Raw genomic sequence first — 17,087 nt, 5'->3', positions numbered from 1 at the left:
AAGAAGTAGCATAAAGCCAAATTATGTATATATATATGTATATATATCCACATACCAGGTAATCGTTAACTCCGATCTGCACAAACGTACAATTTAATTACATACTTTTGAAGTGTATGGGCTCCACAATGAATATTTTCAGATGATGCAGGGAGAGTGAACTGAACTGAAGAGATTTTGGGATTTTCTGCAATGTTCGTCAATGCAAAGAAAGAAGGCTGAAAGGTACACAACCAACAAAAGAGAAAGAGAGAGGAAGACACAGTATACATTTAATGTGGTAGCAGGACAGAAGTTAATGGGGTAGATAGAAATGAGGGATGGTCAAAAAAGTTGTTTTAATATTATCACCTGTATTCGAGACAGTCAATGAGAAAACTGTTATTTTTACTTGACACTTTCATAGGTATCCATGTATTTAAATAGTTTACAAAAGCCAGACAATTAATTCCCTCCTAACAAGTATCATTTGGACATACTACCATGGAGCCATTCATGTAAAAGTGATTGATACCATCCATTTAAATTATCATCCTTCCTTACACATCATATTGACACGAGAATCAAGTACAAAAACTAAAAACAAAATCTGAATATGGAAGAAATTGGATCCTTTCACAAATATGGAAGTTTCCTTTTTTTTTTTTTTCTTTTTTGTTTATTACATTTTGGTATCTTTTTTTCTACGAAAATCCAGCTGAACACAACTATATAATTCCTATGTTCCAAGATTATGTATAAGATTCAAAACATATTGGATACAAAGTCCTACAAGGTAGCAGACACGGCAAGACTTTGCTGGCATACCGCATGCTGAACCAGAATCCTGATATCCCAAACAAAAATATATAAAAGAAAGAAAAAATTTGTGAAAAATTAAGTGAAAATTCAAACTCCAATGCCTGTTATCAACTGGCCCAGCGTGAAGGATTCTTTTCACATATACCAGGTTAGGCCATCTGCCTCTGTGCTAATAAGCCTTTGCAATTCAAATTTTTTTATGATGCTGAAGAATGATGCCTAAAATTCACACAGCAGCATGTATCTCTAGCCGTCTTCGTGCTAAGATTTTCAAATTTGTTCAGAATGCTTTGAAGCAACCTGTGTGTCCACCGTTCTTGTGTCATGCTTTCTCTTGCTTCGTCTCTTTGATCTAGATGTGCGGGTCTTTGTAGGATGCTTTACAGCATGCTCTTGGATGCCCAACACTACATTTTCATTGGTAGGGAGTTCAGGAGGGGCATCAGGCCATGGTGTGCGTTTTGATGGTACATTGACATCCAGAGGAGGATCAATTATCCATCTGTAAAGAGACCACACTAATGTCAAATGCATGTGCATAGGAAGAGATTCTGCTAAATGAATTTTAATTAAATAGGCAATTGACTGTCATGATTTTTGTGTGTCAATGATATATATTGAAATTTAGATGGCTTGATGAGGGGTGGGGGGAAAAAAGCATTTCCATATGACAAAATTATTGACTAAAGGTAAAGATTTGCTGAACCAAAGTAAAATAAAAAGAAGCATGCTACATAAAATCATAGTACAATTATATAAGTCAATTGTTTAAAGGATTGTAGTCAAATTGCAAGTAAGAAAGCCCTTGGGACTGAGGTCAGAGGACTGAACAGAAATACATTGAAATGCCACACCAATACCACTTGACCACTTGAAACAATGCAATGACATTCACTTGAAAAGAGAAGTTGAGCATCATTGTCACATTCACAGGTAGGTTACTAATTTTAAGTTCTACCCATGTGTGATATTCAAAATCACAATTTCACAGCCACAATTTTATGCTTTGAAAATAAATTAGAGACGCATAGTACTTAGAATTTGAAGGATATAACAGCAGACAGTTTAACATGACAAGATTATTACAAAACATTTCTACCAATTGTATATGATCATTGGCACTGTTGACTCCATCTATGCTTCAAATTTTTTAAACAACCATGACAACTTTCAGAATGCAAAAACCATATGCACTATAAAATGGAAAATGGATTGGAGACACAATAGGAAAGAAGATATGGTACCTGTAGGGCCAAACCATAACCGCCATTCACATCTTGCTCGAAATAAAGTAACTGGAAAATAAAGCAATTAGATTATAAATTTAATGTCACACCAGCAACACAAAAGAAAATGCAGATGCAGAGAGAGAGAGAGAGAGAGTTCATAGTCATCAAACATGGTATATAAACAATTTAAATGCAAAAATATGAAATATACATACCTTAAATTTGCTTTGTGCATTTGAAGTAACTCTTACTACAATACCACACTCGGCTTGTTGCTCGTTGATCGTAACACCAAAGAAATGAGCATTTTGCTTACCCACCTGCAACAAAACAAAATCAACCAAATGGAAAATTCCAGAAAGAATGAAAGTCCATGATAACAAACATGAAAGCACCTTTCCACTAACTGATGACAGAATGGAATGTATCCCTACTTGGCTGTACTCCATCCAGCATCATATCATCATACATATCTCTCAGCAAGAAATGCCTCCCACAACTTTCACAATTTCTCTTTCACAATTTCTCCCAAAAAAAAAAAATTCCCAACACCACTAACAGAAAATCAAAATTAGAGCTGTTGCCTACCTGTTGCTTCTGCTTCTGCTCCTAGGGCTCTCTAAAATCCTGCAGTTTTCTCTCTGAGTCGCCTCTTCACCATCTCCTTCAAAACGCGCAGTCTCCACGCTTACAATCCGGCCGATTCATGAAAGGAAACAGAGGGCTCCTAAGGTCTGGTTATGGATAAAGAGATGGAGGGGAAAAGTCGAAGAAAGGAAAGAAAAAAACATATAAAAAAAATAACACATAAAGGTATTTTGGGATTTTAAAAGATTGGAGGGGTAGATCAAAAAAGAAATGAATTGAGGGGGTAAAATTCATGAAGCTCGGTCCTACAGGGGTATTGGGCCAAATTCCCCTACTTATGTATCATTCTTTCCATTATATTACTGGACGGTGAGGGGTTATTATAGGGAAAGAGCCAGTGGTTCAGCCGCTATGGCTTACCTTTATGATATGGCACCATATACTTCAATTCTTTAAAACCGCTGCACAGCTCCAGGATCGTACATTCCATCGACGAAAAAGCAAATCAGATAAAAAGGGTATGTAAAAGAATTGTCAACTTAAAAACATCAAAAATTTCTAGCAAAAATATAAACTTTATTAGAGGGTACATTTATCAATGCCTGGTTATGAAAGGAATAAAACAACAAAAAAAACCTGATTTAACAGATAGAGGGACTAGGGATAAATACCGAAACCAAAAAGAAGTTGAACAAATTTTATATCTTGTGGAATTTATAGGTTCTATACATGTATAAGAGCTACTAACCTGTGTAAAATGAATAAGATACAAAATACATACATGTATAATGGCTCAAGTAACTAATCCATGACCGTATTCTTCCCCAAATGAACTAATCTGACCAGAAAAAACCCATGCATAAATGAAGCATTAGAAGAAATCCTCCATCCATCAATGACCGCCTATGCTGTTCCAAAACCATTTTCCCTCATTCAACTTCGCTTTAATCTCAGTTCTGGCAACACGAATCAAGAACAAACTTGCAAGGAAAATAGAAAGAATTAGCATTAAGAAGACACTGTTCCATCCCCTAGTGGAAATATACCCTGCCAATAGTGGGCCTAAAGCTGCCCCAACAGAACCAGTGCCATCTATAATTGCACTTACAGTAGCTAATGCACGAGAATTTCCTCCAACCATGGTCTGAGTACCAAGATCAGTAGCAACAGCCGTTGTAATGAGTGAGTATGGACCATTTACAAGCAATCCAGAAAGAAACATCAAACTAATATTGGCAAACATGGAGATGCTTCCATAAACCCTGTAGAAAAGGAGGGCTGGAATTGATAGCAACAAGAATACAATTGATGTAACAGCACGAGCTTCAATTACATCAGAGATGAATCCCGCCAAAATTCCTCCAAGGACTCCTCCCATATCAAATATAGTTGAAAGGATCCCAGCAGTTTTGTGTGACAAATGCACTCCCGCAACAGCTAAAATGCCAAACAGAATTCATAAATAAGAGAACCTTGTAAATTGTAACACATTCAAATGCATAGGGGAGCCCATGAAAATTAAGCAGATTTGATCGTTTAGCAGTCTTTAATTATTTCATGATAAAAATTAAATACCCAAAGGCATATTTATCTTTATGGGGAAAGACACAGAAAAAGAAACCTATTGGCAGTCCCAAAACAAAGCAGATTTAGCTGTATGTTCACAGATGCCAAAGAGTTTCTTATGCTCATCATTCTTCATGAAAGAAAAGAGTAAATAATAATAATAATAACAATAATAACAAAGAAACAGAGACAAGATTCTCATCTTGCCATTGCCAATTCATGATGCATTATAGAGCACTAACCACAAGAAGACAAATATAATCCAACTCTGAAGGGAAAGTCATAGCACAACCTATAGGAAAATTTTTATGGCATATTCATATAAACTCATCCTATTTGACCAAGTACCTGTGTGCCTTATGTAGAAGGGCAACCAGTATAGAAAAGTGTAAGCCACCAGCTTTGAAAAGAAGAGACAGAAAGCAAATGGTGCTACACCTGGTAGCCTCCATGTCTCAAAGAATCCAATTGCGGCCAAAGAATCAGAGTCCCCTGTTTCAAGAAGACCAGCTTTCTCTGACTCCACTTTCTCCTCTGAACTCCTTACACTATCAACTTCCGCATCCATTTCAATCTCCTTGCCGGGAGACTCAAACCCCAAATCATCCGGACTAACAACGAGAAACATAAACACTACAATGCCAACCACAATCATCAAAACTCCAGGCAAAACAAAGGAAAATCCCCACCCAAATTCTAAAACACCTGATGCTAAAATTGATCCAACAATGTTTCCCACAGAGGTGTGCGAATTCCACAATCCCATTATCAAGCCCCTCTTTTCTTTCCCAGACCAGTTTCCCACAATTGCCACCACACAAGGCCACCCAACTGACTGAAACAATCCACAAACCACTTGAACAGCAAGAAAGAATCCCAAAACATGAACTCCCAACCAATACCCTAGGCCAAACATTATTGTAAAAATGCCACTGCCTATCATACCAAACACAAGAAAGTACCTCAAATGGACCCGATCACCGACATGGCCGCAAAAATACATTCCAATGGAATATACGGAAAGAAATGTGAGATCTAGCTCGCCTAGCCGGTGTGTTCCACGTGGACCATTGAAAGGAGCCCAACCAGCATCAATCGAGCTCGAATTCAATAAGGTTGAGTTCAAATTACTCTCGGTTAGGGATGAGTTTGAGTGATCATTTGGTCCAAGAACACTCTTAACAATGCTTGGAGGTTTTCTAGAGGCATGAAAGGAAGCATAGGCGAGGAAAGTTATTACTAGGACTAAGATTTGGTGGAAAGCTAAAGTTTTTTGTGGGGGTTTGAGAGATGGGAAGAGATTGAGACCTGGAGGTGGGTTTAGATTTTTGGATGGCATTGTAATCCAACTTCAAAATAACAACAACAACAACACAGCAATCTACACAGAAACCCCTAGACATAAAAAAAGCTTCAAAATTTATATAACCCTAAATATATTGATCAAAGAAGAAGACAATGATGGATGAGGGCCTTAATTAGTAGGTCTGTGAATTCACTAATTATAATATTATAAAAATAAAAAAATAAAATAAAAATAAAAAAAGACAACTATGATTCTGGAGAGCTTTGATAGAATCCATCACTAACAGACAACCAAAATTAGAGCTGTTGCCTACCTGTTGCTTCTGCTTCTGCTCCTAGGGCTCTCTAAAATCCTGCAGTTTTCTCTCTGAGTCGCCTCTTCACCATCTCCTTCAAAACGCGCAGTCTCCACGCTTACAATCCGGCCGATTCATGAAAGGAAACAGAGGGCTCCTAAGGTCTGGTTATGGATAAAGAGATGGAGGGGAAAAGTCGAAGAAAGGAAAGAAAAAAACATATAAAACAAATAACACATAAGGGTATTTTGGGATTTTAAAAGATTGGAGGGGTAGATCAAAAAAGAAATGAATTGAGGGGGTAAAATTCATGAAGCTCGGTCCTACAGGGGTATTGGGCCAAATTCCCCCTAATCCACCCCCTACAATAGCCTCGAGAGTAACCCCTAGATCGTCTTCAAAACTGGACTCATGCACTCCATCAACTTCTTGAGGCCCACAAACAAATTTTCCCCCTTTTCTTCTCCAATAGGCAGAGAAAGGATTGCTTCAGATCAGCTTCAATGTCTCCTCCTTCAACAGGCCCAAGAATGTTAACGGCCATTGGCGTTAGAGAAAGCTTGGGCTAAAGCACTTGTACAAATTCTTCTATTCCCTTTGGGCTTGTGATATATATATATATATATATATCTATGGTATCATACATTATCTGCTACTTAGTGTTAGATGCCAACTAATAGGGATATAATTTGGTTTTTATGGACTGGATTTTTTTGGGCTTTTTTTTAATTTTAGGCAATCTAATAACTCTAAATATCCTTATCAAAATGTAAATTTGGCTCAGATTTGGTTCTTCTGGGTTGGGCTTTTTTTGACTTTTTTATAAAAAAAATTGATAATTTAATATTATGAGTGTAAATTTGGACTAAACCCAAATATCCTAGCTTTTTGCTTAGGCTATTTGTAATAAGTTTAACAAGTAGAGAAAATAATTATCTAATTATAATGAGTGAATCAATTAGGTTGGGCATCAAGCCATCCAGAAAGTAGCTGGATTTTGGATTGGGGCTTATATAGCAAATAAAGACCAAACTCAATTCAAAATAAAAATTAGGTGGGTTTGGGCTTATGCTAAATTTGTAAGTTTATATTTTTGTAATTTTAGTTTTGGTCAAATCATTTCTATAAACATGATTTTAGAATTTTTTATTTTGTTTTAAGGAAAAGAGAAGCTATTATTTAAGAATGTGAATAACTTTTAAAATTTTGATTTAAATTAGGTTTTTCAATTACTTAAATTTTATTTAGTGCTATTTAATGATTTTGTTTTGGTTTTCTTGCTTTTGTTTTTGTTTTTAAATAGGTGTTATTTATTGTGGTTCAATTAGTAAAACAAAAATATTATCAACTAGATCTGCATGAATACAATGAATGACCATAATTTATATACGTGGAATAGAATGATTTATACAAATGGGTTTAATTTAGGTTAAATTTATATAAAAGGGCTTGATATTAGGTTAAAATAATTTTAAAAAATCAACTAAAACTTTTTTTCATCACAAGATATGATTCATACAAGTCAAATGAAATATAAATATGCAATAAATTAACATTTTTAAATATTTTACAATTTACGTTTTATAGATTTTTCCAAACAAGTTTGATTGAGTTTTGCGTGTTTAGGCTTTTTTCACATCCCTACAATCTAAGAAAAACTTAAAAGCTTCTTTGTCCTTGTGAAAAACTTAGAAGCTTCTTTGTCCTTGTTTTTTATTTTTAAATAGAGAACAAAAAATAATTTTCTATTATTTAGGAAAAAAAAGAGATATTTGAGACCTCTTTGGTTAGGTTTTTTGTTTTCTAATTTTAAAATATTGTTTTTTTGAATAAAGAACAAAAACCAATTTTATATTGTTTTGGAAAAGTAAGAATTGTATGGCAATCCAAGATCTTGGGCCCATTATGGCGCTCCCAAGTGCTCGGTTCATTTAGACAGACTTGTGTATCTGGCTCATTCGAGCAGTTATATGTGTTAAGCCCCGTGCAGGTGGTCCTAGACCTTGAATCCATTCAGGCAGTCCCCAGACATCGGTGCCCATTCGGGTATTTTTAGGCCCAGGGTCTTGACTCCGTTTGGGCAATCTCAAGCCTCAACCATGATCTTAGGCCTCAGTCCCTTCGGGTGATACTAAATATTGGTGTTTTGGATGACTTTTTTAGCATGTAAAAATTATTTCCAAAACAAAAGAAAATAATAAAATGTTGTTTCCTAATTTTTGTTTTTTCATTGTTTTTGTTTTTAGAAATTGTTTTCAGAAAATAATGGCGAAATGCTTTATAATTGTTTTAGAGAATAGTTTTAAAAACAACTAGCTGGCAATCTAGGATCTCAAACTTGTTATGGTGCTTTTGAGTGTTCGGCTCGTTCAGGCAATCTTAGGTACCTAGCCCATTCAAGTAGTCTTATGATTGGGCGCATTGTGGTGGTTCTGAGCCTCAAGTCCATTCGGGCAATCCCTGGACATCAAACCCATTTGGGTGTTTCGAACCCTAGACTCATTCGAACGATCAAGGATTCCAACCCCATTTAGGTGATTTTAGGTCTCAATCTGGTTAGGTGATACCAAATTAATTATTCGAATATTTTTTATTGTGTTAAAATTATTTTTAAAATAAAGGAAAACAAAGAAATGTTATGTACTAATTTTTATTTTTTTCATTGTTTTTGTTTTCAAAAAATAACAATCAAATATCTTATAAGCTTTTTAAATAACAATTTTTTGTAATCTAAAATTAAAAACTATTTAAAAACAGCTAGCCAAACTATCCTTAAGCTTCTTACTTAGCCAAACTATCCTTAAGCTTCTTACTTAGCTTAGCTCTTTTTTAAAAAAAAAAAAAAAATTTGTTTTGCAATGCAAAAATAATTTTATATAGTTCTATACAGATTTGAATATTCAAAAGTAGCCATATTTATTTTCCCTTTTTAGTTTTGAAATTTTAAAATTGAATTCTATTGAAATTTCAGGTCTGTTATTATTATTTTTTTTTTAAAAAGGAAATCCAACTTCGAGGGCTCTTCTAGTGCTGTGATAACAACTTTGCCAAGTCATTGTAATTGAATTTTTTTTTTTTTCATTTTTGAAAAGTGAAAATATTATTTTTCTTCAATCATTTGTCTTTCTCCTTAGACCAAAATTAGAGTTAGCTTCGATTTGGTAGGAATGTTGGAAGAAGGAGGAGGAATGGAAAAATGGTTAATTTCATCCATTCCATTGAGGTTTAATTTAAATATAATTTAATCATCCTAGTTTTAAAAATATTATTAATCTCCCTTTAGGTTGTAAATAACCATCATTTTCCTTCTATTATTTTATTCACACCCATTAGAATAATATCATCAACACCTTTTTATAAGGGTGCTAGTTGTAATTTTAAAACCTAGAAAACTAAATTAAAATTAATGCAAACTTTAAAAGTCTCCAAGAAATATTTCTATGGAAGAATGAAGGGATGGAAAGATTCCAATCTATCTCCTTTTTGTTTGGTATATCATGAAAGAGCCGAAAAAGTGATGGGAAATGATCATTCAAACACGAAGCGTGGACAAGTTTTAGCCTGGCGCTAAAAAGAAGGTACCAAAAATTCATCAAACACAAGATTTGAACAGTTAATGGAAAGCACTAGACCCATGCATTAGCTTTCCGATTAGGATCAAGGAGATCAAAATTACCTACTTTTCCATCACTTGTTTAGTATAGAAAGGAAAAATAAAAAATAGAAGGAAAGAAATCTGTAACTTTACATATCAACTAATCTTAACATTTTAAATTTTCAAATAACATTAAGAATTAATAATAGGACAAATTTCATATAGATCCCCTCAATTATATTGTAATTACATTTTGACCCATATTTTTGCAAAATCATTGTTAAGATCCCTTTGATGTTATTATTTTTTTTATATCTATCAAAACAAGCTCATTTATCAGTTTTTATCAGTCAATTTTAAAAATTAAAAGCTAAACAAAAGTTAAAAATTTATATTTTATGATTGAATAATATTATGAAAATATAATTTTATCATTTAATTGTTAAAACTAACTGGTAAAAATTAACCACATGGAAGATTTGTGACAATTTTTCAAAAGCATGAAATCTAAGTGTAGTTAGCCCAAAACAAAAAGATGTAAAATGAAAATTTTCCTTAATAATAATGTAATGTAATTATTAAATTGCATTTTTAATTATTAATTTATAAAATTATCATTTATTAACAATTTTATATTATTTTTATCAGTATTTCTAATATGAGAGCCTTCAAGAAAAAAATATATTTTTTTTATTACTTATTTTTCACCCAAGTCTTTTTTTTTTTTAACTAGTGTATATATATATATATATTATGTATTTTTATTATGGTTAAATGCACTTTATTACCGTGTAGTTAGGTTAGTTTGTTTTGAAAATTTTAATTAATTTATTTATTTACATTTGATACCCTTTAAATTTCATAAATTTATATCTGATGACAAGATCATTATTTTTTTTATGAACTTTATCATTCATCGCAGATGATTAAAAAACTCACCATTATTGATGAAATAAAGAAAAAGAATGAAATTAAGATTAAAAAAATGGATGAATCATTAGGAATCTATTAGGATCTAACACTTCTGATATCAGATTATAACTTTTTAAAACTTACAGCGTACCAAACCCGAAAGGGGGGGAAGCTTACCACGACCTATATAACATTGGTCTTGCGGACGATATCGGTCAGCCAATCATCTATGAATTTACCACGACCTATATAACGCATACAAAGCTTAAATCTATCTATGTTGTTGTGGAGGAGTTTGAGTTTGATTTTCATACACTTTGTCGTGACGTCGATGAATTTCTTTCACTCAAATTTGCCTTTGGACAGCGTCAAACATTCCTCAAAGTATAAGCCCCTGTCCCAAACCCAAAGGTCCTTCCAACCATTGGAAAGAACACTCATCTTCACCGCAACCACGGTTGGAAGGTATGAAAAGATTTTGTTGATAGTAATTCTGAAAGTCGGTCTTCTTCCTCTTCTTCTTCTTCTTCATCGTCCATCTGATTCTTTTGGCAGCCATGGTGACCGAAGGGAAAAGGGAATTCTTTTTGGTAGTTCTGTTTCTTTTCGGTTCGCAGACCTAACCACTAAGGCATTTTACAAACTTTACTTGATATCGTATTTTATTTATTTATATTAGAGTTCAACTAATAATTGGTTTAGGTTTTCTTCCGAACTAGGTTATCAAATCCAAAATCCAAATTCTTAAACTAATTATTCCAATATCCCATTAAAAAAAAAACCAAAAAAAAATAAAGCTGATTTGCTGAAAGCAATAGTAGTACCATAGTTTTGGTTACATGTGTCTCTAAAGAAAATTATTGTGCATCTACAATGTGCCAATGCAACACATTCTGCATGAAATAAATGGATAAATATAAACTTTTCTATCAAATAAGAATCAGAAGTTCTATGATGCTGTAGTTATTATTTTCATAAAATGAAAAGTAGAAAAGATATCATATAACATGAAAAGTGTTCACAAGATGTCATATGTTTAAGAATTAGTTAGTTGTAGATAGTTTATTTTCATAATTTTTATACTGTTAGTTCTAAATACTTAATAGAACTTTAAATATTATTTAAAACTTTTTGGCTAAAAAACTATGTTTTAAAATAATAATGTAAAAATATAGAGGCCCACTATTAAACCATTAAAAGAAAATCCTAACTAAAAAAACCCTTCATTCTTTCATGCATCCAATCAATCCATATCGGTACCCTGATGTATTGCTATAACTACCACAGTCATAGTTGATATATAGTTCATAGCATTTTTCTTTTGTAACATTCGTCCGAAAAAAATGAGATTTCTCTCGTCCAAAAGAAGAAAAAAAAAATGATTTTCAAATTGTGTTTCTATAGTTTTGCCAAACTTGCTTGGTGGATCCGAAATAATTGGGACTTTATCAAGTTTATCAAACCTCGCAAAAGTAAGAAAGACTTAGCAATATATGTTTAAATAAGGTGTAAGCTTTAAAAATAGAGCATATATAATTTTAACAAATTATATATTTCAATCACTAAATAGGAAAATAAAAAAATAAAAATAAAAAAGCCATAAGGTGTGGAGTCTCATTTTTACTAAAATACATAGCGATTGTTGTGGCTAGCTACTTCATTCTGTTATGTTTACTTATTTACGTCTTCCTTTCCAAGCCAAAAAAAAAAAAAAAAAAAACCGTTCTCTTTTTCCTGTCACACAAGGAATCAATAAGTCCTGAGTTATTTATTTTTTTTAATTTTCTGCACTTTCATTTAGAAAAGATTAATATGTTTTTTTTTAAAAAATGGTATAGAATCAATTCTAAATGACTTTTAAAGATTTAAAGGAATGAAAAGTGTTATTTTTATTTATGTTTTGTTTTAATTTTTTCGTTTTTTATTTGTGTTAATAAATGGATATATGATTGTGTTAAAATATTATAATAAAATTATATATAATTTCTAATTGTAAAAAAAATAAAAAGTATGTGTTTTTCTTTTTGAATGTTTTCCCTGGCAGCAAGCGTGCCGGACCACTCCAAGCAAACGACCATCACCTCCACATTAGAAAAAGCCCATTCTTCTAGCACTTAACAAGGCCTGAAAAACAGCTTGGCCCTCAATCCATAAAGTACTGTCACCCAAGAAAACAACAAATGTATTATAGACTCATAAACTATACTATATCCAATGAATTCATTACGCCAATTGAAAAAAAGAAAAATAAAAATAAAATAAAAAAGCAAGAGATTCAATCAAAGCAAAGCAATATTCTACCTAAGTTTATTGTCAAAAAATAAAAATAAAAAAAAATCCCAAACTTATAGGGATAATTACATCATAAAACAAAAACCCTCATAATTAGTTGTAAAATGCCACTCATGACCTCAAATCTACAATTCAAAGTATCAAAACCCCATAACAAAAATAGAAAAAACTTTCCCTTCCAAATCCATAACCTTGCTAATACCATTACCCCACCAAATTTCATAAACCTTTGTTTAGTCCAAACTCCAAAACTAAAACTTGCTCTGACATACCCATTTTGCTATGTTAGTTGAGGTTTGTCGAGGAGATCAAGATTACTAGCGTTTAAATTTGAAAACTCTTACCTTTTAAACTCAATGATTTTCATATTGTTCTTGGGTTGGATTTGTGCCAAGTGTTTGCAATTTAACCGAAAAACCGATCACGACCAATTTATTAATTGAACCAATCAAGCGAAGACAGCCGTTGTCCTAGTTGGTTTTGGAAACTTTACCAACCCAAAAATTTTTAAAATAGTTATATTTAATATGTGAAAAAAAGTGAACGAACAATGAACCAAAAACCTATAAAAAAAAAAAAAAAAAAATCAAAGTTAATTGATTTTTTTGTTGGTCCAAAATTGATTTTCATCAGTTTTCAAAAGTTGAAAAATATTTTCTTTTATGATATTAACTGATTGATTAACTGATTGATTGATCAATTATTTTTGTTCATTGATCGAAAACGAACAATAAACACCCTTAGATTTGTCGGTATGAGATGTTTTGCTAATTTTTAGATCTTCGAAGAGAAGAGAAGAGATGATGTGGGTCATTTGAAATCTGCAAACCTTATCTTGACCTTTTTTGGCACGTTTTTTTAAAAAAAATTATTATTATTTTGTTTTTGGGGGGGTAATTTTTAATTTTACGCACTTACGACAATATCCTTGCTAAGTTAACTTATCAAAATTGATTAATGGTGGAGGATATTTTGGAATTATTTAAAACCAAGGATAACAATTTATATTATGGCTAAACTTTCAGTGGTTTTAATATATGATATTAAACACTATTGCTCATGGGTGTTGAGGTATGCAAGTGCCACCTGCGCACCGCCAACTAATAAACAATTAAACTTCTTGATGTTAACGTAGCTATTTATTTATTTATTTATTTTTTGGATTGTTGCTAAAATTCATACTAAGATAGTTTGTTTTTGTAGAATTGGATATTTGGGCAAACATGAAATAAAAATATTGGATAACAAAACAATTGGGTTGATGGAGTTCTATAACTTGAACTGAGAGGTTCTTTTGATATAGCTTTTTATTTTTTTTTATTTTTTTTTTTGGAGGTGAAATTTTGATGAATTTATTGAAATACTTTTATTAGCTATCGAGGCAACGAGGCTCAAAGGCAATTTTCAGAAGTGTTTTCCAAAAAAAAATAAATAAATAAATAAAAGTTTAGGCCCTTGTAAATTCCGAATCAAACAATTGGGAATTTGGTCCAATCATTTTCAGCGTGGAGCCCATGGGTCATCTATCAATCCAACAACTCCATTTGTCGTTTAGACCATCCAAATTAATGATTTGATCACAGAGTGTAAAATAATTGAGCAGTGCTAGCAACACTTGCTCTAACACTCGCTTGTGCATTCTTTTTTTTTTATTACATATTACACGTGTCCTTTATTTTTTTGCCAAAATCAATACATATTTCCTATAAAATATAGCCCACATTTCTTCGTTTTAATTACACAAGTGCCCTTATTGACAGTCTTCTCTTTCTAAATTTCTTTTTTGCTTTTAAAGTTTTTTGAATAATATCATATATACGAAGGTTAATTAGGCATCGAGATTTTTTTTAATTATAATTGATATTTTTAATATTTACATAATTATATTATATATTTTTAAAATTTTTTTTAATTACAATCGAATATTTTTATATTTTTATAATTACATTATACATCTTTGAGGTTTTTTCTTTAATTACAACTGGATATTTTTATATTTTCATAATTACATCTATCTTTTTTTTGATAAAATTTTATCCATAAAAATGTACTTTCTCTCTTATGTGGCAGCTAAAATTTTATTAATTGTTCCTTGTATATGTTAATTAAATGTGGATTTTGATTGATTTGAAAAATAAATTTTTTTTTTAATTTGAAAAAGTTGAAGCCCAATGGATAGTAAGTACAAGAATAACTATCAATTTTTACGATACCTTTTGAAATGTTTAAAACATAATTTTTATGTTTTTTAATTTTTTTTTTTAAATTTGTTTTCAAAACTTGTCTTTGAAAATGAATGACCAAACAAGTTTAGCCATTCTTGTTTGGCCACATTTGGGTCGGAGTTGTTCATGGAAAAATTTTAGGAAGTTAACCAAATATGAAAAGATGAAGACTAGCATGTATTTTGCAATTAAAGAATGTGGGATTTTAGGACTAAGATCCTTACTTGTTCATATATATAAAGTTTCTTTTCTATATGTAACCGTTAAAAGTTATGCAGGTTATCCATGCCTATAGAATTTTAAAAATGTTTCTTGCACTTTACGATATTTAACATGATATATAACAGTTCTACCAAGAAAAAAAGAAAATTAAGAAAAAAAAAATTAAAGAAAAGAAAATAGCGACAAATTAGAATCACTATAAAAGGCATAATTTATAAAAATATATAATATCACAAAGGTGACCTAGTTATTCTTGTATTTATTATCTATTGGGCTTCAACCTTTTCAAATTAAAAAAACTTTATTTTTCAAATCAATTAAAATTCACGTTTAATTAATATATATAAAGGACAATTAATAAAATTTTAACTGCCATATAAGATAAAGAAAGTACATTTTTATAGATAAAGTTTTGTCGAAAGAAAAGCGGATGTAATTATGGAAATATGAAGGTATCCGATGGTAATTAAGGGAAAAACATCGAAGGTGTGCAATGTAATTATGAAACATAAAAGTATCTGATTATAATTAAAAGAAACTTGAGGGTGTGTAATATAATTATGAACATATTAAAGATACCGATTGTAATTAAGAAAAATTTTGAAAATGTCCAATGTAATTAACCCTAAATACGAAATTGCCTTGGATGATCTCTAAACAATTAGAGATTTTAATATAAACATTTATATTTAAAAAAGAAAATTCAAAAGAATTTAGTATTAAAATCGTTAAATTTTTAAATTTTTAATTAATTTTTAATACCAAATCTCAAAAATTATTAGTTGTATATGTGCTAAATTAAAATTCTTCAACTCTTGTCTTTGCAATTTTTTTTAAAAATAAAAAAATATTACAATGTCCTCCATATTTGTAACTTTTAATTTTTGAAAAGTTGATCATAAAAGTACAACTAACAATTTTACGTTTTGGTTTTGAAAATTAATTTAACAAATTAAAAATTTTTAGTAACCATTTTTTTATTTTTTATTTTTTGTGTCGTCTTTTAGCAATCATTTAAAAACTTATTGGTTTTCATTTTTCACTTTTTTAACTAACTTTTTTTTTTCTGTTGTTTTATTATTTTCCTTCTTTTTCATCTTTTACTAATAGAAAAATTGATATTCACTTAGGATTTGGATATCTACTATTTAATAAATAATTTTTTTAATGATAATAATGTTATTAAAATGAAAATAAATTTAATGATTCTAATAATAATAAAAATAAAAATTTTAATACTAAATCCTCTTGAATTTTTTTTTTTAAAATATAAATGTGTATGTAAAATCTCTTCTATTTAAGACACCCGTGGCCTCACCAACTTTAATCCCATCCAAAGCAATTTCGTTCATATGATATTATTAAAAAAAACTTTAAAAGCAAAAAAAAAATTTAAATGGAGAAAACTGTCAATAAGGGCACTCATGTAATTAAAATGAAAAAATGAGGGCTATATTTCATATGATATAGATAAGGTGGATACTTTTTTAATTTTATATGGTAATTACCGAAAATATTATGATATGATATATTTCATATGGTAATTACCGGAGATACTATGATATTAATATTTATAGATTTGAAACCCACTTTTCATTCAATAACAATTTAAGTTAATTATAACATTATAAACGCAACCCTCAAGAAAAGAAAATAAAATGTTTGAAATAAAAGAGTCAAACTGGGTCAAGAACAAATTGTGGACATTTTCAACTTTTGATTTTGACCATAAGAAAAAAAGCATCTTAATGATTTTTGCTTTTTCCTTTTTTTTTTTTTTTCCAAAAATGTTAATGAATTTGTTGATAGTGAAATGTATCTCCTTCACTCCTTACGTGTTTGAAATCTGTATTAAGACAGTGATATAATGTTTTTTTCAGTTGGAACTTCGAACAGCAATTTTTTTGCTTTTTATTTTAAAAAGACAATAATTTGGAAGACAACGTGCAATTTACAAAAACATAACAATACAAAAAAATTGACCGCTAGAGTGAACGAGGGTAAATGCGTAACTTTATACTGTCCGAAAGTGATACCCATTGGCAAGTGTAACAGA

At 30.8% G+C, this 17,087-nt stretch overlaps 1 protein-coding gene and 1 long non-coding RNA gene across 3 annotated transcripts; both read right to left on the bottom strand.

Moving 5' to 3' along the window:
* Window positions 1–684: 684 nt before the first annotated feature.
* Window positions 685–2,358, bottom strand: LOC107415299 (uncharacterized). Its single transcript, XR_003055728.3, has 3 exons — window positions 2,246–2,358; window positions 2,046–2,096; window positions 685–1,303 (listed from the first exon to the last, which is right to left on the bottom strand). It is a non-coding gene; the product is annotated as an uncharacterized LOC107415299 (long non-coding RNA).
* Window positions 2,359–3,286: 928 nt separating this feature from the next.
* Window positions 3,287–5,553, bottom strand: LOC107415298 (putative glycerol-3-phosphate transporter 5). 2 transcript variants are annotated; one of them, XM_025072309.3, is made up of 3 exons: window positions 4,533–5,553; window positions 3,727–4,055; window positions 3,287–3,598 (listed from the first exon to the last, which is right to left on the bottom strand). In XM_025072309.3, the coding sequence occupies exons 1-3, from the start codon at window positions 5,521–5,523 to the stop codon at window positions 3,569–3,571; spliced, it is 1,350 nt and encodes a 449-aa protein (XP_024928077.3). In that variant the 5' UTR covers window positions 5,524–5,553; the 3' UTR covers window positions 3,287–3,568. The 2 variants fall into 2 exon arrangements, with proteins under 2 accessions (XP_024928077.3, XP_015879083.3); XM_016023597.4 differs by having other exon boundaries at window positions 3,287–4,055.
* Window positions 5,554–17,087: the final 11,534 nt, after the last annotated feature.

The sequence above is a fragment of the Ziziphus jujuba genome, chromosome 10 (assembly GCF_031755915.1).
Source record: "Ziziphus jujuba cultivar Dongzao chromosome 10, ASM3175591v1".
Taxonomy (NCBI): domain Eukaryota; kingdom Viridiplantae; phylum Streptophyta; class Magnoliopsida; order Rosales; family Rhamnaceae; genus Ziziphus; species Ziziphus jujuba.
The sequence above is the reverse complement of the archived record's forward strand: the minus strand, read 5'-3'. Positions and strand labels throughout refer to the sequence as shown.